This window comes from Lissotriton vulgaris, chromosome 3_1 (assembly GCF_964263255.1).
Source record: "Lissotriton vulgaris chromosome 3_1, aLisVul1.2, whole genome shotgun sequence".
NCBI classification, from domain to species: Eukaryota; Metazoa; Chordata; class Amphibia; order Caudata; family Salamandridae; genus Lissotriton; species Lissotriton vulgaris.
Window position 1 is genome coordinate 1123880339 of NC_141689.1, and position 25151 is coordinate 1123905489.

The 25151-nt window shown below is 42.8% G+C and overlaps 1 protein-coding gene across 2 annotated transcripts in view; it reads left to right on the forward strand.

Annotated features, from left to right (window-relative positions):
• The window catches only part of TRMT10A (tRNA methyltransferase 10A), a 251783-nt gene that overhangs the window by 169482 nt on the left and 57150 nt on the right, over positions 1-25151 (forward strand). For both annotated transcript variants that reach the window (XM_086961601.1, XM_086961599.1), the window contains exon 6: positions 10844-10949. In XM_086961601.1, coding sequence (XP_086817727.1) covers positions 10844-10949 — 106 coding nt within the window. The remainder of the gene's footprint in view (positions 1-10843; positions 10950-25151) is intronic.

Below are 25151 nucleotides of genomic sequence, written 5' to 3' on the forward strand. Positions count from 1 at the left end.
GTGTGCCTGCAGTCGGGCAAAGCAAAGACGCTCCAGGCAAGGACACGGTCCGGCATCCGACTCTGTTTGAAACTTTCCCCGCCACGGCTGGAACACCGAGATCCGAGGCGAGCATGGTGAACACAGGAAAGACTCCAGCCCAGACTCCTCGTGGCATCAAGCAGGATGCTAGACAGAGGGAGCGGAGCCAGGATGGAACGAATGGGGACGAGGTTGGACCCCACAGCGCAGAGGCAGTGACACAGGCAGAAAGAAAGGAGGCATCGGTGGGAGCCGTCACACCGGCTTCTACAACACAGAAAAGGACGCTGCGCACGGAAGACCACCCACATTTGGAGGTAAGGGACTCTGCAGCAGATGTGGAGCCCGCTGAAACAGCCACTATGATAGGAACAGTAAGCGGAGGGCAGGTGTCGGCCCAGGATCAGGCCCTCGTCTTTCAGCCACACAGGTGCAGCCACAGGTACATCCGCAGCAAAAAGATAAGGTGGGGACCGTGCCCACAGGTCATATAGCGGGGGGCAGTACCTCCCATAATTCTGAGAAGGGGAAAAAGGCAGCTATCCAGGCACTAGCTCTACAGGCAAAAATAACGGAGGCAGCCAGCCGGTTAAAACACAAGGGTCTCAATAACAGAAACGAGAACTTGAAGAATAGGGCGAACAGGGTAAACTCTGCGCCATGAAACACAGGGCCAGGGAGACTGGGGAAAAAACACAGAAGCAGCAAGGCCCGGGTCCCCCAGTGATGACTGTTTTTTCTCATTGAATGATGACACAGGGTCCTCAATTTCAAGCGGGGAGAGTATGTCTGAGGATTCCGATTCTGAGCCCGAATCCAGATCTAATTCTGATATCTCCACTGAAGAGAGTACTTCAGCCCACAGAGAATCTGTAGGAGCAAGGCACCATAGGTGAGGCTCTCGCACTAAGCAAAGGCTAAGAGGTAGCCCTCCACGAGGGGAGGTGGCCAAAAGGTTGGATTGGGACTATACTGCAACATCCCAGCTATACCAGGAGAATGGTGGCCTAGATGTACAGCAGTGTACGACTGAGCAGGAGACACCACAACCTCCTACTATGGAAATACTATTCAGCACCCTCAAACAAATGCAAAGGGAGGCCAGGGAAGAGACCAGAAGGGCCAGGCAAGCCTCCAAAAAGATACAAGGGTCGCTTAGGAAAATAAATAGGTTGTACACAGACATGGCAGGAAGGGTCACCCAAGTGGAGGAGCGAACTGGGAATTTGGAGGATGAAGTCTCCAAATGGCAGGAGTTTAAAGAGACACAGGAGAAGCTGGCGGAAGACATGAAATGGAAGCTCGAAGATTTTGAGAATCGCCAAAGGCGCAACAATGTTAGGCTCCTGGGAGTCGCCGAAGGAACAGAGGGGCAAGATATCCGCTCCTTTGTGGTTGCACGACTAAAAGGGGCATTTCCGGAGTTGTCAAGCTGGAATTGGGAAAACGAGGTTCAGAGGGCGCACAGATTCCCCTTGACTCAGAAGAAGGGATACGCAGCCGCGGCAGACACTAGGCCTAGAGCAATCCTGTTTTTTTCGGGAAACTACATTCTTCGGCAGGAGGTTATGGACAGAGCAAGGCCAGAGGCAAAAGGAACAGCGAGGGGACTACATTTTTTGCCCGCCCAGACTTTTGTCACGCAACAGTAGAGAGGAGGTAGAGATTAAGGCAAATGATCCCGGCATTTCAGTCTATGGGACACAAGGTTTTCTTGCTCTTTCCATCACGCCTAATAGTATTGGTAAATGGAAGGGTCAGAATGTTCTTCTCAGAGGTGAAGGCATAGGAGTTCCTGACAGAGCTAAAGGAAAAGAAGGCTCAAGGGGGGGGGCACCTTAAAGGCACATAAGGCATAGGCACTTTATGAAGGGGCTTGGTAGATTGAGGTTGGATAGTAATGTGGGGGGAAAGGGGTAACAGGGAGTTGGAGCAATGGCACAGTTTGAAAAATGGGCGGGGGGAGGAGTGCGGCTTCCTAAGGACACACAGCTGCTACACATAGGTCATGACTGACCTATTTGCCTGTAAGGGGGGGGGGTCTGTGGGAGGGAGGCAAGAGGGGTGAGGGTTGCAGGGCACATCTTAGAAGGACACAGGATGAGATACACACATGACACACTAAGAAATTCAATTGTTAGAGAAAGAGTAAGGGACACCGCAGGTTTAAAAATAAAAAGAGAGGACGTGAGCATTTTTGGTTGGGATGTAGCGATCCTGTGGGGGGATTTCAATATCAATGGTATAGGGGGGCTTGGCATCTGCTCGACAGAAAAATATCAAGGACGTAAAAAAATGGTCTGCAGGGAAATCATTAGTCTGGCAAGGAACAACTCATTAGCCGACGTATGGTCTATCCTTAACCCGCAGGACGATGGGGCAACGTATTTCTCAGCCCCGCATAGGGTCTGCGTAAGGTTAGATTACTTCTTGATCTCAAATAGATTGATAGCAAAATCACAGATAAAAACTGCCCCGCATCATATCAGACCACAACCCGTTAGTACTTTCCCTAGTTGCCTCAGTAAAGACCAGACCCACGCGCAAGTGGACCTTCGAACGCAGATTATTAAAGGATAGCAACTACGTTCTGCCTATGAAAAATGGATAAAAGACTATTGGGAAATTAACTGGCGTAGTACTGCTGCAAGTTTTACCTGGGATGCTTTTAAGGCAGGGGTGCGTGGTGAAACACTGAGCTACAGCCTATCAAGACAAAAGAAGGAGCGGGAAAAGGTTGCCAGGTTGTCCCAGATTGTAGCAGATGTGGAATCTTAGCTAGGGGCATTAATCTTAGCAAGTGTACCCATAGACCTGAGCCTTAAACTAGCCAGGGCAAAAGCAGAGTCAGGGGGAAACATTGCACCTAAGGCAGCAGCGGTATATACAGCAAGGAGGGAACACTGTCATGAATATAGTGAACGGGTGGGTCACACTCTAGCAGTTCGAACCAGGCAAAAAGCCGCATTGGGGGAGATAAAGGGAATCATGGATAGTACCGGGAATCTGGTAATTGACCCACCGGGGATATGTGAGGTGTTTAGACAATTTTATACTAAACTTTATAGTGAGGATCAGGTACCTGATTAGGTGCAAACACAAAAGTAAACACAAGAGAGAGTACCCCACTATCCACAGGGAACAGGGTACAGTGACAATGTAGTCAAAAAGGGAATCCCTGGGTGTACACTGAGATCGGTGTGTTATGTTTACTGCATGGGTTCTAACCAATCATACAGACATTCCTTCTCGGGGTATTAAGGGGAAGGTTTATGGTAAAATTAAAACATTAGATAAGGAGTTCCACACTAGAAGTAAACGTTCACAATCTCTTTAATGTTTTGTAAAAATAAAGTCTCTTATCACAGAAAAGTCAATTAAAAATCTTGATAAAACAAAGGGATGAGTACCAGAATAATTACTATTAAATCTGTGGCCTGAATGATCGTACAAAAAGACAGCGAGTGGCGGCCTACTTAAGAGCTTCAAGGGCTCATTTTATTTGCCTACAGGAAACCCATATAGAAGGTAGTAAGGGGTATCTCTTGGATCAACTAGGTTTTCATACACTAGCATATTCGAAACAAGGGTCAAAGACTAGGGGTGTGGCAATACTTGCTAAGAACAACCAGGTCCCGAACAGGAAAAAATTGGAGGATTCGTGGGGCAGATGGGTTTTAGTGGAATGCTTGGTTAATGGTGACTGGATCACGATAGGCTCTATCTATGGCTCGACGGAGGACGATCCAGAGATCTTTACATTCTCAGACACTGAGCTCCCGGCGTGGGCCCCTGTAGCGATCCTGTGGGGGGATTTCAATATCAATGGTATAGGGGGGCTTGGCATCTGCTCGACAGAAAAATATCAAGGACGTAAAAAAATGGTCTGCAGGGAAATCATTAGTCTGGCAAGGAACAACTCATTAGCCGACGTATGGTCTATCCTTAACCCGCAGGACGATGGGGCAACGTATTTCTCAGCCCCGCATAGGGTCTGCGTAAGGTTAGATTACTTCTTGATCTCAAATAGATTGATAGCAAAATCACAGATAAAAACTGCCCCGCATCATATCAGACCACAACCCGTTAGTACTTTCCCTAGTTGCCTCAGTAAAGACCAGACCCACGCGCAAGTGGACCTTCAAACGCAGATTATTAAAGGATAGCAACTACGTTCTGCCTATGAAAAATGGATAAAAGACTATTGGGAAATTAACTGGCGTAGTACTGCTGCAAGTTTTACCTGGGATGCTTTTAAGGCAGGGGTGCGTGGTGAAACACTGAGCTACAGCCTATCAAGACAAAAGAAGGAGCGGGAAAAGGTTGCCAGGTTGTCCCAGATTGTAGCAGATGTGGAATCGTAGCTAGGGGCATTAATCTTAGCAAGTGTACCCATAGACCTGAGCCTTAAACTAGCCAGGGCAAAAGCAGAGTCAGGGGGAAACATTGCACCTAAGGCAGCAGCGGTATATACAGCAAGGAGGGAACACTGTCATGAATATAGTGAACGGGTGGGTCACACTCTAGCAGTTCGAACCAGGCAAAAAGCCGCATTGGGGGAGATAAAGGGAATCATGGATAGTACCGGGAATCTGGTAATTGACCCACCGGGGATATGTGAGGTGTTTAGACAATTTTATACTAAACTTTATAGTGAGGATCAGGTACCTGATTAGGTGCAAACACAAAAGTAAACACAAGAGAGAGTACCCCACTATCCACAGGGAACAGGGTACAGTGACAATGTAGTCAAAAAGGGAATCCCTGGGTGTACACTGAGATCGGTGTGTTATGTTTACTGCATGGGTTCTAACCAATCATACAGACATTCCTTCTCGGGGTATTAAGGGGAAGGTTTATGGTAAAATTAAAACATTAGATAAGGAGTTCCACCCTAGAAGTAAACGTTCACAAACTCTTTAATGTTTTGTAAAAATAAAGTCTCTTATCACAGAAAAGTAAATTAAAAATCCAAAGTACATCCCTTTGGACAAGTACAGTAAAATTTATCAAAAGACAATTAAAAACAATTCATTGTACATAAAAAACATGATATCACAATCATCAGAATTATAAGACAAAGGAGAAAAAAAGTTAATCAACGCAATTCCACACAAAACAGTTGGATCCTTTTCACAAACCCCTTATTGTGGCCTTGATATTTTTTGCCACTACTCATATAGATCCACTGGTCTTTTCTGTAATGCTGATGGTACAGTAGACAGTATCTATAATTTATGGATATCTGCTAACGCATTTTGTGGCTAGAATCCCAACAAGGTCAAGGAGACTTTATTTTTACAAAACATTAAAGAGATTGTGAACGTTTACTTCTAGTGTGGAACTCCTTATCTAATGTTTTAATTTTACCATAAACCTTCCCCTTAATACCCCGAGAAGGAATGTCTGTATGATTGGTTAGAACCCATGCAGTAAACATAACACACCGATCTCAGTGTACACCCAGGGATTCCCTTTTTGACTACGCAAACACAAAAGTACCTTGCAGACATACCATCCACAATGCTTACTCAGGAAAGTGAGGATGTATTGGAAGCACCCATGGGGGAGGAGGAAATTAGAGCCGCTCTGGCGAGCCTCCCTACAGGGAAAGCCGCAGGACCGGATCAGATACCCATCGAGTTCTATAGAACCTTTCAGGAAGAGATTTTTAAATACATGATGGAAACTTTGCAACAGGCACAAGGGGGTCATTATACCCCAAACTCGTGGGCGGGAGCAGAAATTGTTATTATTCTAAAAAAAGGTAAGCCGGAGACAGAGGCAGGGTCCTACATGCCAATTACATTACTGAATACGGATGCAAAAGTCTAATCCAAAGTGCTGGCCTCCAGGCTCTCTAGAGTAATAGACACAATAGTTAGTAAAACGTAGCATGGATTTATTCCAGGGAGAGGGACAACAGAACATATTTGAAGGGGTATTACCTTATTTGACGCCTCAGTGGTCTCAGGAGACCCAATGTCGGTTATGCTTTTGGACGCAGAGAAAGCGTTTGATCGGGTCTCCTGGGACTATCTCTGGTCGTCTTTACGTTGGGCCGGTATAGGGAACAAATTCATACAGGCTATACAGGTGCTGTACTTAGCACCCACAGCACGGGTCAGGGTCAATGGGGAATATACGAAGGATTTAGAAATTAGACTGGGCACTAGGCAGGGCTGTCCCTGCTCTCCACTGCTATTTTCCATATACCTGGATCCTCTGCTGCGTTGAATAACTGCAAACAGGGATACCTTACCGGTTAAGACCATGAGTGGAGAATGTAAAGTACTGGCATACGCCGGCGATGTAGCTGTCATCTCGCCGGCCCCCACAGAAGCCATCAGGGAAATAGAGAAAGAAGCTGCAATGTTTGGTAGAATCTCTGGTTATTCCCTCAACAAGACGTAAACACAAATTATTATAAACAACAAGGTGCTATGTTCTGATAACCGCGTCATCGACTCAGGGGTATACTTGGGGGTAGATATAATTGCAAACCTAGATAGTATTGTGGCAAGAAATATTGAGCCAATAATTAATAAGGCAAAAAAAGATTTGGATAGGTGGCATAATCTTCACCTCTCGATAGTGGGGCGGGCGAATGTTGTAAAAATGATGGTATTGCCAAAACTCTTATATATTTTTAGGGCGATACCGCTAACCTTCATGGCAAAATGGTATACTGTTTTGGAGAAGATAGTAAACAGGTTTCTATGGGCACATCGGAAAACGAGACGGGCCTTGAGGTACATGGCACTCCCTAGAGATAGAGGCGGCTGGGCAATACCTGACTTTAGAATGTTTCATTGGGCTGCGGCCCTCCAATATATGTCTGAGCTTATTGGCGGAGCACCGGAACAAGTAGTGGACTTTACTTCAGTATACTCAGTACTGTTGGGGGGAGAAGCAGGTAATGTGTTTTTAAAATATACTGACTTCTGTTACTACAAGAGAACTAAATTTAAAACCCTGATTGCAGTACATAAAGTATGGTCAGCATTTAGAAAGAAATGCGGACTCGGGAGATACAACGCATATACACGATTGTATGGGAATAGAGCATTCCCAGTAGAAATTTTCGCGGACTCGGTCTTTGTGGAGAAGTGTGGCTCAATGGTTAGAGCGGCAGACCTTGATGCAGAGCGCTGGCCAGGGACCAGGGTTCGATTCCCGCCTCGGCGGGATTGGGCTTAAATTCCTCTGACCGGATATTCTCGCCTCAGTGCCGAATCTAAGCATGGGCCCCACGCTGCAACTCTGGGCAATAGCTTGCTTAGTCTCCACAACGGCCACCGATACACAAGGGATGCCTGGTTTCACCATGGGATGCCCAGGAGTGGACACCTCACAAGGAAAGGCCAGGAGGGGTTCCCTTGTGGTAGGAGTACAAGCGCCGGGATGCTTACGGGTTACTGTTCGCGCTATACAAATACAACACATTCACATTTACACATTTACATAGACTGGGGACGACATGGAATTGTGAGCATTAAAGACCTGATGGGAGCACAGGGGCTGTATTAGTTTTCTGAAGTACTACAGATATACGGCGTTGACACAAAAAGCTTTTATAAATACCTGCAAGTAAGGAGCTTCTTGGGGTCAAAGCAGGGGAGCCCGGCTGGATTTAAGGAAAATACAGTAATGAAATACATCGCCAAAAAAGGGAAATGCACGATCAAAAGAATTTATTCTGAACTCTTAGAAAGCAGAGAGGACGATCTAAGGAAACATGAAGATAAGTGGGCTGAGAGATTAGGGGTAGGGCAGGAAAGCTTTCAACTCTCATTAGAATTAGGGAGGAATATACTGTGCAGTGCCGCACTACAGGCACAACATTACAAAAAGATCTTCTCCTTGTATTATACACCGGCCAAGATAGCACAATGGGGGGGCACCTCTCGAATCACATGCCCACGTTGTAAAAGCTCCGGAAGCAGGGGTAGCTCACATCTTTGCTACGTGCCCAACTTTAACTCCTTTGCATAAAGACATTGAAATGTTTCTGGAAAAAGCCATGTGTATTAGCACGGTGCTCTCACCAGCAAGAGTGGTACTGGGAGTGGACGGGGAATGCGCTGCCAACAATTTCTTGTTTATAGCAATGGCAGTCTTGCGACTTTGCGTGGCAACAGCATGGCTAAATCCATTGCCTCCCACCTTTCATCAATGGTTGTCCAAGCTTCTCTCCATATACAATCTGGAAAGGGAGATATATGCAAGGAAGGGCAGTAGGGGGAGAAGGCTAGGCTTATTAATATGGGAACCCATGGAAAATTGGAAGAAAAGATAAGAGGCAAGGAGAGAGGAGGGATCCCATTTAACGTACTTTGACTATAGTAATTTTTTTTTGATAACACGATGTCAAGAAAGTGGTGCTTATAGCTTTCTTTCTCTCCCTTTCTTGTTGGTTCGTTTTTTTTTTTTCCTTTTCAATTTTTTTTGTTTTTTTTGGTATATGTTATTATGCATTGAATAATGTGAGATTCTGTTTCCATTATGGATCACATGCATGTTTATCAATATCTGTACTTGTATGTAACCTGCCTTGCAAAACAAGGGGGGGGGAGAAAGAGGGGTAAATTCTTAATAAAAATATAAAAATAAATAAAAGAAATTGGATCGAGGCTGTCTGAGGTATTTTATACTATTTTACATGCAAGGAAACCCAAGGGTAAATGGGTAAATAAGCTACAGGCTGTGGAAGTGTCCGTGAATCTGCCTACCTGCTGTTCTTCCTGAGACAAGTTGGTGCTTCAACAGAACATTGTGACCCATAATCAATGGATTGTAAGAATCTAGCCTGTCAGAAAGAAAATAGCAGGTCTTCCCAATTGGATATACCTGTTTGGAAAAGAAAATTCTTTTCTTTAGTCCCATCATTCACCAGAGGTTGTCCTTAGGTGACATGCTTCATCATTGGGGCTTCCCAGGCATCTACTGCTTGGGGCTTGCTGCGACTTGCGAAGGATACGTAGGTGTGTATCTTTCATGTATACATGCGGTTAGTAATGAATCCATAGTATTTAGATATTAGCAGTATCCAAGATACGGATCCCCGAGGGACAAATAGGCACAACGCGGAGGGTTGCTGAGCTAATGGTATACAGGCCCCGCCACCCAGGCGGACCATGGGGCATATCACTGCTAATATCTATATACTACGGATTCATCACTAACCGTATGTATACATGAAAGATACACACATCCGGTGCATCTTTCCATTTATTTACAAAAACCTTATTATAGGTTCAGAATCGGAGTGGTAAACCTGGGGCTGGCCCCCAAGTTGTCCTGAGAAAAAGGTGTAGAGGACACCTTGAAACATGTCGACAAGATAGCTAGGTTTTTGACCACATTACAGATCTAATTCCTACATCCAACCTCTTTTTACTATACCAACTAGAGGCAAGAATAAATGTGTTGGCTTACTTGCTAGGTATTTTTAAACTCACATTTAAACACCACTCCACCATACACTGCACCACACATAGTTTCACTCAAAGTGCTCCTACGTATACTTCGCAAGTCGCAGCACGCCCCAAGCAGTAGATGCTTGGGAAGCCCCAATGATGAAGCATGTCACCTAAGGGCAACCTCTGGTGAGTGAGTGGTCTAAAGAAAATACTTTTCTTTTCCAAACAGGTATATTCAATTGAGAAGACCTGCTATTTTCATTCTGAAAGGCTAGATTCTTTCGATCCATTAATTATGGGTCACAATGTTATAGTTTAGAACCAAGAGGCAGAACCTAGCCTTAGCCTCTTCCTCCCCCCCTTTTTTGATTATGGTGCTTCAACAGAAACCGGCAATAAAGCGCTTAACTAAAGAGCACTCACTCAATAGTGATTCAATTGTTCGGAGTAAGGCAGTTTGCAGCACCTAGTGGAAGTGGATTATTGTGGTTTAATTCAACCTTATTTGAGGGACATCAAAAGTCGATCTGTGAGGAGATGGACTCTGAAGATTAGGTTGGGTCAGGTTCTCACCTTTATTAAATGCATTGTGTCTAAACGGAGAAACAGGAACAGGGACTTTTGCCCTTTTTGTAATCTAGACGCATTATCATTTTCGTATCTTATGTTTTTTGTGCCTCTTTTACAAACAAAAGACAGGGCCTACTTTTGCCTGTTTTTAGAAAGCTGCAGGTCCGCAACATTAGCGACTTAATGAATACAATTTGCCACTGTAATAATATGGAGGTCTGTTGGGCTTTGGAAAAAGTTCTGTTCGCTTTATTGCACAGGCTTGCAACATTAAAGGAAGTGAGTGTCTATCAGGTGTTCAAGGACATTCAACCAAATGTGTGGCTACTACATCTACTGTGTTTTAAAGTTCTTATTTAGAGGAAATATGTATGACAGCTATGTGGATCAGCATGAGGAAATATGTGGTGCAAACAGTCTTTCTGTTAGAAAGTGAGAAGCAGTGTCATCTAAATATAATTGTTCATTTATTGCATGAGAATTATAGCTTTGATATGTCTGATTTGCATGACAGGAAAAATGAGGGGGACTTAAAGATACTGCTACAATTACTTGATGGTAAATCCACTACTCCGAGTCCAGACTACCTAGTAAAATGTTAAAAATAATTCTTACATGATGGCTGCTATTAACTGTGACTTCTGTTTGCGATATTATTCAGTCCACTTTTTGCTTTTGACAGACAGGGTTAAGATGATTCAATTTGAAGAGGTCCATGTGACAATGAGTTTAAATAGAAAGCAGTAGATTTTCATAATGTTGTGACGCTTGACTAAACATGACCAGACATAGGGAGATATATTTACTTAGTTCTCTGCTGTCTGTTGTAGGGGATCACTTACAGCCAGGCGCTGGAACATGGAATCCGTCATGCACAGCTTCCCCTAGGAAGCTTTGTGAAAATGAATAGCCGAAAAGTATTGGCTGTTAATCATGGTAAGTCCGAATTAAATTAAGAGAACGCCCTTGTAGAATTCATTACGCCTTTGAGACTATTTTTAGATTTTTATTATCCTTTTAAGTGAGTGCATGACTTTTCTTCTGTGAGGTAGGTTAATCTTTTTTTTGTTATTTAGAAATTGACTCTTCATCTGTTTTCCCTTCTTGGTTTTATGCCCAGTTCAAAAACTAATTTTAAGTTCAGCGGCTGTCCGCAAATGCCTTGCGCGACATCACGTACTGTCTGTTTTGTAATTGAAGTACATGGTGCAGGGCTTGGACACCATGGCTGAAAACATTTACTGTATCCCTGCTCTCTATGTTTGTGAAATCTGTATAGGTTGGGAATGAGTCACCAGATATGTGCTGTGTAGATAGACTGCCTGAGACGCTCTCCCATTCAATTATCGTATGTTTTACTTGTATTGTTCGTTTGGAGCTGAGAATCCTAAGCCAACTGGTACTTATTCATTCTTTTCCTGTGTCCAGCCAGTGCTACATTTCATCTTTCAGTGACATTTTTGCTTGTTTTTGTGTTACATGCCAGCATACTACATTTTGCCCAAGTTAGCATTAATAATTCTCAAAGCACATATTTTTGCAGCCCTGTGAATGTTTTAGATATGTAATATTATATATATATATATATATATATAATTTCTTTAAGTGTAGTGCTTGTCCACGAAAGCAGTACCTGGCTGCTGCTTATTCTAAAGGGACTCAGATTTTCAAACAATGATATATTCACTTAAGATTTAGAAAATAATTAAGGTCCATTTTCTTGTTTGTAAGAGCAATACTTTTCTGTAATCAACATAAAGAATTGGGACCACAACTTAGATATTGAGAAGCATTGTGATTGCCATGCATTAGTACCAAAAACGAATATATTTTGGCTTCTTAAACACATTTGTATCAGTGGGTCACACCAGTTTCTTCAGGACTTAAGAAATGTGGGTGTTAGTGGACAATCCTTGCAACAAGTACTGTTTGTCCATGGAACCCCATGAACCCGATAGTATCACAAGCTCACTAAAGCCCACTGCTGTGTTTTTATTCTTTGATCATCAGTGATTAGTGAGCTCGAACAGTAAAAGCTTACCTCTGGAGGTTGGAGTTTAGAAAGTCTGAAATGGGTAGCCCAGCCAGTGTTATAAAGACTTTAGTGAATTATAAGTCTTTTTTTACTTTAAGTTTCAATAGTGTAGCAGTAATACGTAATATATACGTATACATGTTTGTTTTCAACCCAGTTAATATGTGGGCACATTCTGTCTTTACGATTGCTGGGATTTCCTTTATGTCAGAGACTGCAGGTTGTTTAGACAGTTCAATAAGATTGCAGAATCAGACCATGTGGTTTGCTTGAGCAGTTCGGAATTCTCTGGTTACCACTGTTAGTCTGTAATTGTATTCCCTGCATGGGTGCAGAAGGTACTAGGGGTTCTTTTGCCACCCCAACCCAGCTCGCCAATCACGTGTAGCTAAAAGTAGCACAGGCTGAGTGGTATTGGCTGGTTGGTCTGTAGAGGGAGATGGTTCTGGTGCAGGATTGTTTTCAGCCTTTGAGAATACACAGGGCTGCATCCCTTGTGCATGGGTGTAAACCATCAATCTGAAATGCAAATTGTTGATGGGTCTCCCAGAGGGCAATCTCACATAGGACTAAACAGTTGCAGTTGGTAAGGTAGGCACCGCATTGAGACACTAAGGCAGAACGATCTGAAATCCAGTTATGCAGACCACATAAATGGGAGTCTGGACTGCATTGTCTATGGCAACATGTACCTAATCAGCAGTTTGCCATAGTTAGAACCCCTTTCAGAGGTTACTGGGACCGACTATGGTGGTTGAGGCCTTTTACTCCTGATGTCCTGGGGCCCAGCCTACTATGGATCGTGCTCAACTGGGCCAAGTACGCATTTGCCACTTGATGTCTAGTGGTAACTGTGGTCAAGCAATCAAGGCTCCCTCGTGGGGATATAGATACAGGTAAGTGAGTACGACTCCGAACTCAAAGTGCAAATAGTACGAACAATGAATCAATGTCCAGAGAAATACTATACGTAACAGTGAAAATAAAATACAAACTCTACACATGCAAAGGAATTCGACATTCAGAAGCAACAACAAAATCTCCCTTGAGGTTGGGGCTCTAGTAGTTGTCTGCCAAATTCCTGTCCCACCCTCCTTCGTGTAACAGGTTAAGAATTATTCCCTGTTCACTGGTGAAGCACGGATCCTGTACAGCAAAGTGGGACCATTTGCGATGGACACAGCAGCACCCAGCAGTGCAGGACTTTCCTGTCGAGCAGCGCTGTCTGTTTGTTTCCAGTGATCGTGTTGTATTTCTATCTAGGACCCTAATTCGATATTCCCGATTCATTCCCTTATGCGGTTATAATTAATAATATCCCTATAAAGGCCTAAGAATCATATCAATATTCAGTAATAGCCCATGCAGTCCAAAGCACAGCACGGCTACTTCCATCGACTCCAAGAAAGCACAACGCGTTCTTTAAACAAACCAAGCCTCCAGCAGCCCGGGAAATTCCCCCTGCTTTTGTTTTGATTAGAACAAGAACTCCTGGAGTCCAGAAAGAACTGTTAGTTCTTAGTGACATCTTATGTCCAACCTTACGTCAAACCCGGCACCTTTCGGGTATAAAATACCAACAGTTGCCTTAAGCAAACACACGGTGGTTTGGAGCAGAGCGGCTATCTACTTGCCCGAGAGCCCAGCTGATGCGAGAGCCCACGGAAGCCGCCCCTCTCCTTTGACGCGCTGCAGAAGCTACTTTTTCTCACGCCGAGAAAATCCAGCTCCGTTGTTCCCGAGTCACCCTTGCGGGTTGCTGGGAGATTGAGTCCTGAAGAAAGAGATACCAGACCTCCCACATTCTATTCCCAAGGTACGGAGCTGACTAAACCCTTAAGAGAATTCTTGATTCAGATCCTGGGCAAAAAGCAATCTTAACCAACTTAACTTAAACTGCTACTTACTTACTCCTTCCCAAGTATTAGGCTTAGGTCAGGTACATCAGGGTAGGCGTAGTTAGAAGCACCAGTTGAGTACGTTAGTCAATGGTTTTATGTATGTATATATTTTATCTATTTTAAAGCATCATATGGCTAAGAAACCATATCTATGCTTTTACCGTATTATTCCATAATACTACTTTTACTGTACGCACTTTACTTCATAATAAGTATTGCAATTGTGGCAATTCATTTCTCTTGCATGAGAAAGAAGACTGCTCAATAAAATAACACCTTTTATTGAAAAACGCCCGTCTCTATTTCTCTGAACTCTGGTGAAACTAAGTATGCACGATTGACTGAGTGAAATAGCTGCCTATTGTTTTCACACAACTCTAGAGATACACTCTATTCTGAGGGAGCAAAGTTGTCATGTTTGTATGGTTGTCAGAAGCTAATCCCTTCTTGTCTAAATCCGGAGAGTTCACTCTTTCCTGAACATTCAAGAAAGCTTCTAGTGACCTCTGAGCTAGCTGGCGAAACTAGTCTATTATAGTCAGTAGAGACCTAGTTGACCTCAGTCCTATGTCTACACTGCTGTTTATATTATTCCAATGCGCAGAGCCTATTGGGAATATAGAAACTACACTACATGGCGCCCAACGTTTGTTAAGGCGATAATCTAACGCAAGACACTAGAGTAACTCAGTCGTGCTTTTTCACACAGAACCCTTTTTCCGTAAAAACTCCAAAAGACGTCTGGGGTGGGTGAAAGGTTAATATCCGCCGGAACTTAGTAGGAAGAGATTCCTATGTATTAGTTTTTGGTTTAGTCAACGTTGAAGGATACAGTGTTCCAAAATATTGTGCACCTAATCTTTGTTTCCTTGAAACTTGATCTGCAACAAAGAGCTTTCTGTCAGTAAAAATGGTGGAAAGTGACGATGAAGCAGAGAGAGCTAAATAGCGGCTCAGCTCGTAGAGGATGACACAACCATCCAAGACAATGACCCGAATGCTATAATCATTCCGGTAAATGTAAGAAGAACTATAACTCTTAAACTTATAGAGAATGGACTATCACCAAGAGGTGGTACAGTCATATTCGTGGTAGAGGCCCATGAATATCTGCAGACAGAAGTATTCTATTCATGGATACATTTTCCAGCAGCACACGCTATAACAAAAGAATTCCACTATTACAAAATAGAGGAACCTCCGGATGAATACACTCCTTTCGAGGACGTTGAAATCCCACTAAACTACCAAGAGCATCTGCTCTGGTTTAATGGCGCCCTAAAACATCAAAATCACATCACCAGGCACAGTCCACTAGGTAGACCAGGAGCCACGTGGCCGGTTCTAGCCACTACGCAACACACCCAGACATTGAAGCAATGTCAAGTGAAGAACTCCTAGTTAAACTAAAAGAATTAACAAAGGCATATAGAGAATTAGTTCAATTGGCAAGGGACGATATAGCGATCCGCCAGAAATTGAAGGAGACAGATATAGCAGACCAACCATTTGAACTTGCCAGAATCATAGAAAAATCCTATGAAGAACTAGGAAGAGATAGTTTGGGTGGGAAACCGGTAAAACCCCAACTAACTAAAAATCCTGAAAAAACCTTTATTAAAAATAATCTGAATACTCCAAAAAGGAGTTGGGAGGGTAATAAACAGTCCACTCCCAGGGAAAAACGATTCCAGTCCAGAGGAAGGTCTCCTCAACGGATCGAAAAATCTCCAGACCGAGGAAACAAGTCTCCCCAAAGGGAGCCGTCTGAAAAAAGATACAACCTTAGAGATAGGGATAAATTGAGAAAACCTGATAGATATAGGATATTGATACACGTCCCTCTCGATCCCTCTCACTCAATCTTTCTCGATCTTCCTCACAGAAATCGGAAAGAAGAGGACGGTCAGAACACAGAGAAGAGCACATCAAGTCCAAAGAGAAAGAACTGCTCATCAAAGTAATAAATCACAATATCCCAGAAAGAAGGTAGCAAGTATTAAGATTAAACATGCCGAGGATTCTGAGGACACAACTGAAAAACGGAGAGTGGGCCCAGACAATGCTAGACAGCGCAGCAGAAGTGCCCATAGCTCGCAAGATCCTGATGAATCATCTGGAGACAGTGGACACGAATGAATACATTCAGGTGGAAACTGCAGATACCAGGGTTAGCAAACCTCATAAAATATACGAAATAACATTGCGTATAGAGGGGGACAAGACGAGGAAAGTAAGGGGTCTCTTTTGGGATAACCTTTCGAAAGGCTATGACATCCTGTTAGCTAAAAAAAAACTGGCCACCAGAGTTTGTCAGGGAGTGCCCTCATGGCGAAGAAATAATTATGCCTGCCTTCTCTAATCATATACCAATTCATAAAAAATATACACTTGCAAGAAAATGGGCAGTAGCCCAAGCTCCTGCATTATATTAAAACCATGTAGGATGGGATGAGGATTCGCCTCACCACAAAATCCAGTTAAAAAATCAGCCCACTGCACAAAGGCAGTACCCAGTTAAACAAGAAGCTAAAAAGCAAGTCAAGGAGATTTTAAATCAACTTGAATATCAAGGGGTGATTGAAACATGCACCTCACAAATGAACAATCCTTTGTTTCCTGTCTCCAAGCCAGACTATTCATATCGTCTAGTTTTGGAATACAGACACCTTAACTCCTGTTGTAAAACATTTGCAGTACAAAACTCACACAGTGCAGCACTAATGAATAACATTGTGCGCAAAAAATATAAAACTACCTTAGATATCTCTAATGGATTCTTTAGTCAAAAAATTGCACCTGAAAGCAGGTATTTGACCGCTTTCTCAATAATGGGGTCACAAAAACACTTCTGTCAACTCCCACAGGGATTCAAGAATAGCCCAGGATTATTCTCAGCAAGGGTAACAGAGTTACTACAAATATACGACGATGAGGCATTATCCTATGTCGATGACATCTATCTGACAGATGACGACCTGGAGACTCACTTAAAAAGAGTGAACACCATAATACTTGGGTTCGCTTCAGAGGGTTACAAATTCAACTTTAAAAAGTCACGAATTGCCCATCTAACTGTCCTGTTTTTAGGATATGAATTATCAAGTGAAGGCAAGAGCCTAGCTGACAATTTCTTAGAGAAATGTGCTGTACTCCAAGCACCAAAAACGCTGAAAAATTTACAATCAATACTAGGTTTTCCTGAATTTCGGAAGAACATACATACTAAATTATGCAGAGAGAGTTAAACCTCTCTATGAATTAATAAGACCTGATTTCAAACCAATAAATTGGACTCAGAAACACACAGAAATTTTAAGATCATTACAAACAGACATGTTAACCAAAACAAAATTGCAAACACGCGAAAACACACGCAATCTTGTAATCCGAGTCATCCCAGGAAGATGCGGATTCACATACCTAACCTCTAATGAGGGAGAAACGGTACCTATAGCTTACAAATCACATTTGTACACTAGAGCTGAAATGAAATTCAGTTCTACAGAAAAAATTCTGACCAGTTCAAACTACTGTAGCAAAAGAAAGAGCCCTGGCCCAAGGCAAGAGAATAACTGTTTATACTGCAGAATCAGCCCTTGAGGCATTAACAAGTCCACGCAATCTGAATACAGTGGCATTAGATCCAAAATGGGTACAATGGGAAACTTCCCTTGCTACAGACGACGTGAAATACTATTTTGACCCGAAACTGAAAAAACTAGATGATCTAGAATACGAACAAGAATATCCTCTGCCTATCGAAATTCTGCCTCTCGAACAGTACACATGTGTAATCTACATGGACAGATTTGCACAACACTACGATGTAGAGGAAAAATCCTACAATGCAGCGTGCTCGATTGTTAAAGGTCGCTGGCGCTCTGGTAAATTCAAACCGATGATTACCAAAACTGAATCACTCAGAAACTGGTCAGCTCAGCGAGCTGAAATAAGATCTTTTAAAGATGGCGCTTGAAAATGCCGAATGTGAATTCCCGACACTAATAGTGTGTGATTCGCATTTCTGCGTCAAGTCTTACAACAGTGACATGCAGACATGGAGTAAAAACCGTTACAAAGATGACACAGGTGCCACAATAAAGCATAAAACGCTTTGGGAACAAGTAGTTCTTTTAAAGAAAGAACTACAGAAGACTCACATGATACACGCACTGAGTCATCAACGTGATGGCGTTCACGTTGCAGGGAATTAATTGGCTAACACAGCCACAGCGGAAGCGGTTCAACCGGCTTCCGTAGCCACTGTAAAGCGTTCAGAAAAACACATAGATGGGGAACCATGCTGGCGGTAAAAGCCTCATTAAAAGGCAATTATGCAGCATTACCTCTCAACTATCCACTTAGTAATACATACATAATTGATGCAAACTCCGTTCCTTTTGCTCAAATCCCTGGAGTGGGGGATAGAGTAATTCCAAACACGAACCGGAGAGTTTTCTTGATTGAAAGCGCACACATGGGACTGGGTCCGAGGCACCAACAGATCTTGAAATCTTTAATAGAATTACAATCAGAGTACTGGTGGCCGGGAATGAGAGTGCAAATTTACAAATTTGCAATGGATTGTCCAGACTGCAACAGAGATCGCAGCTGTGAACCGGACCAGACTATTGCCCGGACATCTTTGTTAGAAAGCTTCAGGCTATCTATAACGCAGAAATCCAACCAGAGAAATGCGTCCCAATAATTATTAATACAAAATTAACTTAAAATGGAGACCAGCAGCACTCGGCTGACGCCAGAACTGTTATAAAAAGATTTGCGAGTCTTTATCGGCATATACGCAATTGGCATGCTACATTCTGATCAGGGTCCTGTGTTTAGCTCTCCAGCTTACAAAGAGGCCATGAACAGCATGGGCATTGCATTGCGGTACTCTTCTCCCTTCCATCCTGAGGGAAATGTGATAGTGGAAAGAAAAAACCGGGACATAAAGCAATCTATAACGGCGAGGGTATTAGGTCTGGGTGATGGGTGGGTTTAACATTTAACAAGTGTCCAACGTAGTCTTAATAATCTGCCAAGAAATTCTCTAAAAGGTCTCACTCCATATGAACTATTGTTCGGTACTAGAATGCACATTCAGGATCTTGATTGTCACACTTCAGTGGTAGAAGAAAAATCCTTTGATATCAAAGACCGTTTGGCTGTTTTACAGGATTTAAATAAAACAAGAAAAAGCCTGAGTAACATAAAGTTGAAACAACAGCCGACAACCACTGAAGAAAAACCACCTGTCCCAGCAAGACCTGTCTGGATTCCAAAGATTGGGGATCTGGTCAGAGAGAAGATCGCGGTGAAGAAGGATTTTGAGCCTTCTTACAGAAAAGCTGTACCTGTCTTAGCTATCAGCGGAACGAGATCAGTTGTACTACCGCCCCTTGCTGGTAAAAAGGAGAACCGAGTTGTATCCATCGACCTGGTAAAACCACAATCATGTGGCCAATAATAAGTAGTAGGCTCAGTGGACTCCCAAGAAATAGCAGAATACCTAAATTTGCTACAATCCAAGAGGCTCATACTGAGAGACTAATCACATTTGATAAACCTGCAGTGAATAAAAAGGACCTGGCAATAATGCCATGGAACTTGTGCCTCTTGAAACCCAAATTGCAACAGTTCGTCAAGAAACACCAATCTACAATGATGTAGCCTCTGACGATTCTAATGAAATAAAGAAAAATGCAAAAGCAAATGAAAATGCGGAAATGATTCCAACAATTGACAGAACTGCATCTGGCTAATTCATCAACTTCGACGACTTTTCAGAAGATCCAAGTGGGCATGAAGAAACGCCTGCAACAAAAACTTTCAAAGACAAAATAATTGACCTTTCTCTCCAACTAAAAGAAACATACCTGATTTCACCATGGATTGAATTTTGGATTGTGTTAGGTGTACTTACTCTCCTGCTTTGGCTCATCATGGTTCTATGTTTGGGAAAATTAATTGATGGAAAATATAGTACAATGGACACAGCAAGTCAGAACATCAACTTGGTCCTAAAACCTCACACATACTCCCACATCGAGAAAAGAGAACTGTCATCAGTAAACATCTCAGCCAATCCAATACCCGGTGGGGTAGCATGGGACAGAACTGATTATGACATTTTTGGCCCGGTTGAACTCTTGAAATATCCACATCAGTTCAAGGTTTCATTAAGTGACTTTGTGACACCAAGTACTTTCTCTGATGATTGGGACTTTGAAAACATTAATAATATGATGTCAGATTTAGTAATGTCAGCCAAATTTACTGAACATGATTACTTACAGGGTTCATCGAATTATGAAAAGTTATACTGTTATAATCACTTTGGTAATCACTATTTGCATAAAACTGCACAGCCTAGAAATGTTTTATCTTATAACCAATGGGAACACTGTCCAACACCGCCAAAAGGCAGCTCAAAAACATTTTTTATGAGAAATTCCAGTACTTCTCGGGGTTTAACAACAGTGATCCAAAAAAGTTTTATTTTAAAGTGTTAACTAGGACAGGAATGAAAACAATGTTGACAAATACTAAATAGATTTATTCTGAAATATTTTATGACAAAATGTCTAAATTTGGTTTCAAATTTTGGAAAAACAACATTGAAACAAAAAAGATCTGGGGTACCAAAGATTGGCAAGTACAAGGCCTAGAAGCATTATTTAGGGCCTGCATGATCCCAGAACAAATGATATTTTTGAATGACACAATTCAACAAACTACTTGTCTTTGCTTAGCTAAGATAAAAGACTTAAATACACCGTCTATTCCGAAACCCATAACTGATAGTGATAGCACTACAGATGTGGAGATAGACATATCCCATATTTTTCACCAAAACAGAACACATCCTGATTGGAAAAAGTGGTTGATCTGGCCAACAGACACAAATAACTGTCAAGATAGATTCCTGAACAAAACACAGGGGTTCAAAATGACCAGGCCAGAACCAAGATACTCCCAGAGACAACATCCAGGGATAGTTACAACATACAGTGTAGGTAAACTATGCCTTCAGTGGCTACAGAAATCCACACTGGCTGAAATTAAGCAACACTTGACTTTACTTAAAGACGGTGCTGACTTGCGTGATTTCAGACTGGGACCACGCAAACAGCGTCAAAAACGTTTCATAGCGGCCGGTATGTACGCTGCGTACAACGAAGCTTGGAAAGTAATGCAAATGGAAACAGCAGAAAAATACGAGAAATTGATCGTATAAATTTGGAAACATCACTTTCTGTGGTGGACAATGGGTTAACGACTCTGTCCTCCAGAATATATTCATTGGACAGCATTGTATCATCTGCTATTGATATAATAGTTAACAACAAGGGGTGGTGATGGACAGAGTCTCTGAATTAAGCAGAATACTCTCACCCAGTCAAGAGATCAGGGCTAGATCCAACACCGTTTTTTAGCTCACTGCACCATCCCAGCTCAGAACCTGGCTATATGCAAATTAGTCTGTTCCTGTCCCAGTGCATGATGGGAACAGGGCAAACCAAACTACCAAGCCAATTCTTACACTGGGAAGGAAACAAGCTTCCGGGGACCGGTTTCTGGCATTTCAGCCGTCGTCGGCCCGGCTTGCTTGAATCCTGATGGTGCAATGAGCAAGGGACTCACATCTGAGTATACCCTTCCACGCTTATGGTGGACAAAATATTTAACAACAAGGGGTGGTGATGGACAGAGTCTCTGAATTAAGCAGAATACTCTCACCCAGTCAAGAGATCAGGGCTAGATCCAACACCGTTTTTTAGCTCACTGCACCATCCCAGCTCAGAACCTGGCTATATGCAAATTAGTCTGTTCCACCCCCTTTTCTGAATCGTTTTTGGCCACTATAGGTGTGGCATGGTATACTCAGACATGAGTCCCTTGCTCACTGCACCATCAGGATTCAAGCAAGCCGGGCCGACGACGGCTGAAATGCCAGAAACCGGTCCCCGGTAGCTTGTCTCCTTTCTGGTGAAGAATTGGCTTGGTAGTTTAGTCTGCCCTGTTCCCATGATGCACTGGGCCAGGGACAGACTGATTTGCATATAGCCAGGTTCTGAGCTGGGATGGTGCAGTGAGCTAAATAACGGTGATGGATCAAGCCCTGGTCTTTGGACTGGGTAAGAGTGGTCTGCTTAATTCAGGCACTCTGTTCATCACCACCCCCTTTTCTGAATCGTTTTTGGCCACTATAGGTGTGGCAGGGTATACTCAGACATGAGTCCCTTGCTCACTGCACCATCAGGATTCAAGCAAGCCGGGCCGACGACGGCTGAAATGCCAGAAACCGGTCCCCGGTAGCTTGTCTCCTTTCTGGTGAAGAATTGGCTTGGTAGTTTAGTCTGCCCTGTTTCCATGATGCACTGGGCCAGGGACAGACGTATTTGCATATAGCCAGGTTCTGAGCTGGGATGGTGCAGTGAGCTAAATAACGGTGATGGATCAAGCCCTGATCTTTGGACTGGGTAAGAGTGGTCTGCTTAATTCAGACACTCTGTTCATCACCACCCCCTTTTCTGAATCATTGATATAATAGAGCATGACTTACTAATGTTACAACATGGTCAGTCTCAATTACGTTCTATTGTACAGCTTGGTTGGACGTTGCAAAATCTGCGTTCAGGCTACGTACCATGGCGTTTAATCAACACAACGTCATTATTCGGTATCTTTAACCTTACTGATAAACAAATCAGTTTGGCACAAAAAGGAGCAGATTATACGATTCTGAGCATTGAAAAACTTTAGAGATTACCATTGACAATGTCATAGAGACCTATCATTGAATGGATAATACACGGAACAATTTCAATTCCGATAACAACTTTCCAGTTTAAATACTGCCAAGAGTATATACCTGCAGGCCAGTATGAAAGGTTGGGTAAAGAATACATCACATCAACCTGGGGTTTACCCTATACACACAGATGTTATAGTGAAGGGAAAAAGGATGTATTCCTTAGTGGTAACAAATGTAAAACATCACTAAGCGGTACACTTCTGTGTCAAGGTATTAACTTGCATGGAGCCTGCGAAGGGTCAGCAAATAACCTTTCATGTCACCTGCATGGCATGCCTGCAAAACAGATAGAGCCATTTTTTAGACAACTTAGTAACAGGAGTTACGTTTTAATAAGTGACCACAGCTGTTGTGGGATGGTGCCAGGGAAAGCTTATCTCATGACCGTAACTTCCAGGGTCGTTTGCTGTATGCAAGTATTGTATCCACACAGCAATCCAGATATGGGGGCTGCATTATGGCCTTTTTATATATCTCTTCTATTCGAATTGATACTTTAAGCAGAATGAAGTCTATTCTTTTACAGATAACTGTGCCTCCAACGTCATCCAAAGAAACGTATGATCTGCAAGTGGCAAGGACATCAGCAGAGATACATTCTCTTTTATCGACAAACTGCCCCGTGCATTTCGTAGAAATGTTAAGCCAAATCTTAAACATGTCTGATACCAGTGGTATCGCACATGTATTTAAGACAGTTTTTTCGGGACTGTTAGCACCCTTTGAAACAGTTCAGGGCATCTTCCCGAATTTTGTCCGTTCTGTCTTTGGCGGCCTACCCTTAATCTTGGGACTCGTGGCAGGAATTTTATTTTTGTTCCTTCTGCTCCGATATGGCAAGCCAATCCACAGACAAGACTCTAGCAACGATGGAAGAAACGATCCTAGCAATACGATACCGAGACCGTATCACTAAGGGCCTCGGATTGGCCCAGCTAAGAGATCTAAGTACCTCCTGGTTTCTTTCATTCAAACCAATCTGGCAGGATTGCATCTTACCTGTGCTTCGATGTCTGCTATGCGGAGAAGAATGCGTGTTGGACATCTGTCTTACACTACCATCAGCAGTACCAAAGGATATCGATACTTTGCTAGGTCCTGTAACGACTCATGCATCGTGTTGTCCCCAGCGGCTACCTATTCTGATGACTGCATTCGTTGAGACTTCACCACTACGAGTAGGTGGCGGTGAGGTACGAGAGGAATGCAGCACCAAACAGGTACAACCTTCTGTGAGCATTGCTGATCCAAACATCGATGATAGCAATCACGCTCCAAACTGCACAGCTGCAGCATTTTCGACTTTGGTCGAACTTTCACCTGATGTTGTAGACCACTTTTTTGCGAGTCTGTCTGATATGATGTTCTCTCCAGTCAACGAGAATAACTCTTAAAAAACAATGATCACACAGCGTTCCCTGAACTCTGAATTCGGCCTTCAGTTTTGATAAACAAAGCTACTGAAAACATTTGGAACTATTTTTTCCCCTGAAAGCGAAATTGGTTTTTTACATTTTCCAAAATATTAACTTTTTTTTTGGCACATGGTACTCTGCCTAAAGTAGAACTATTCTTAGAGAACAGAGCTTCTATTTTTAGGATACTAGAGACGATATTTTACCTCAGCCTCTAGCACATACACAGCATTTTTGTATAAATATGTGATGGAATGGTCTCAACCTTCTTTTCTGTATTCAGAGCCATTTCATGTGTAATTTTCGCAAATCATTCAGCTGATATATATATGCATTTAACTGAATGATGACACTGCTTGAAAAGCGTACAGTACCAATACTCATTTTCGTGCATTTACCATATACCATTTCAAATGCGAAATATGAATTTTGGGGTGGGTTGGAAAACGCACATGCATTTTTATATGTTTACTATTGCTTAGTTTTTTAGTAATGATGGACATTAATCCGTGGAGGGGGTGTTGTATTTCTATCTAGGACCCTAATTCGATATTCCCGATTCATACCCTTATGCGGTTATAATTAATAATATCCTTATAAAGGCCTAAGAATCATATCCATATTCAGTAATAGCCCATGCAGTCCAAAGCACAGCACGGCTACTTCCATCATCTCCTAGAAAGCACAACGCGTTCTTTAAACAAACCAAGCCTCCAGCAGCCCGGGAAATTCCCCCCTGCTTTTTTTTTTATTAGAACAAGAACTCCTGGAGTCCAGAAAGAACTGTTAGTTCTTAGTGACGTCTTATGTCCAACCTTACGTCAAACCCGGCACCTTTCAGGTATAAAATACCAACAGTTGCCTTAAGCAAACACAAAGTGGTTTGGAGCAGAGCGGCTATCTACTTGCCCGAGAGCCCAGCTGATGCGAGAGCCCACAGAAGCCGCCCCTCCCCTTTGACGC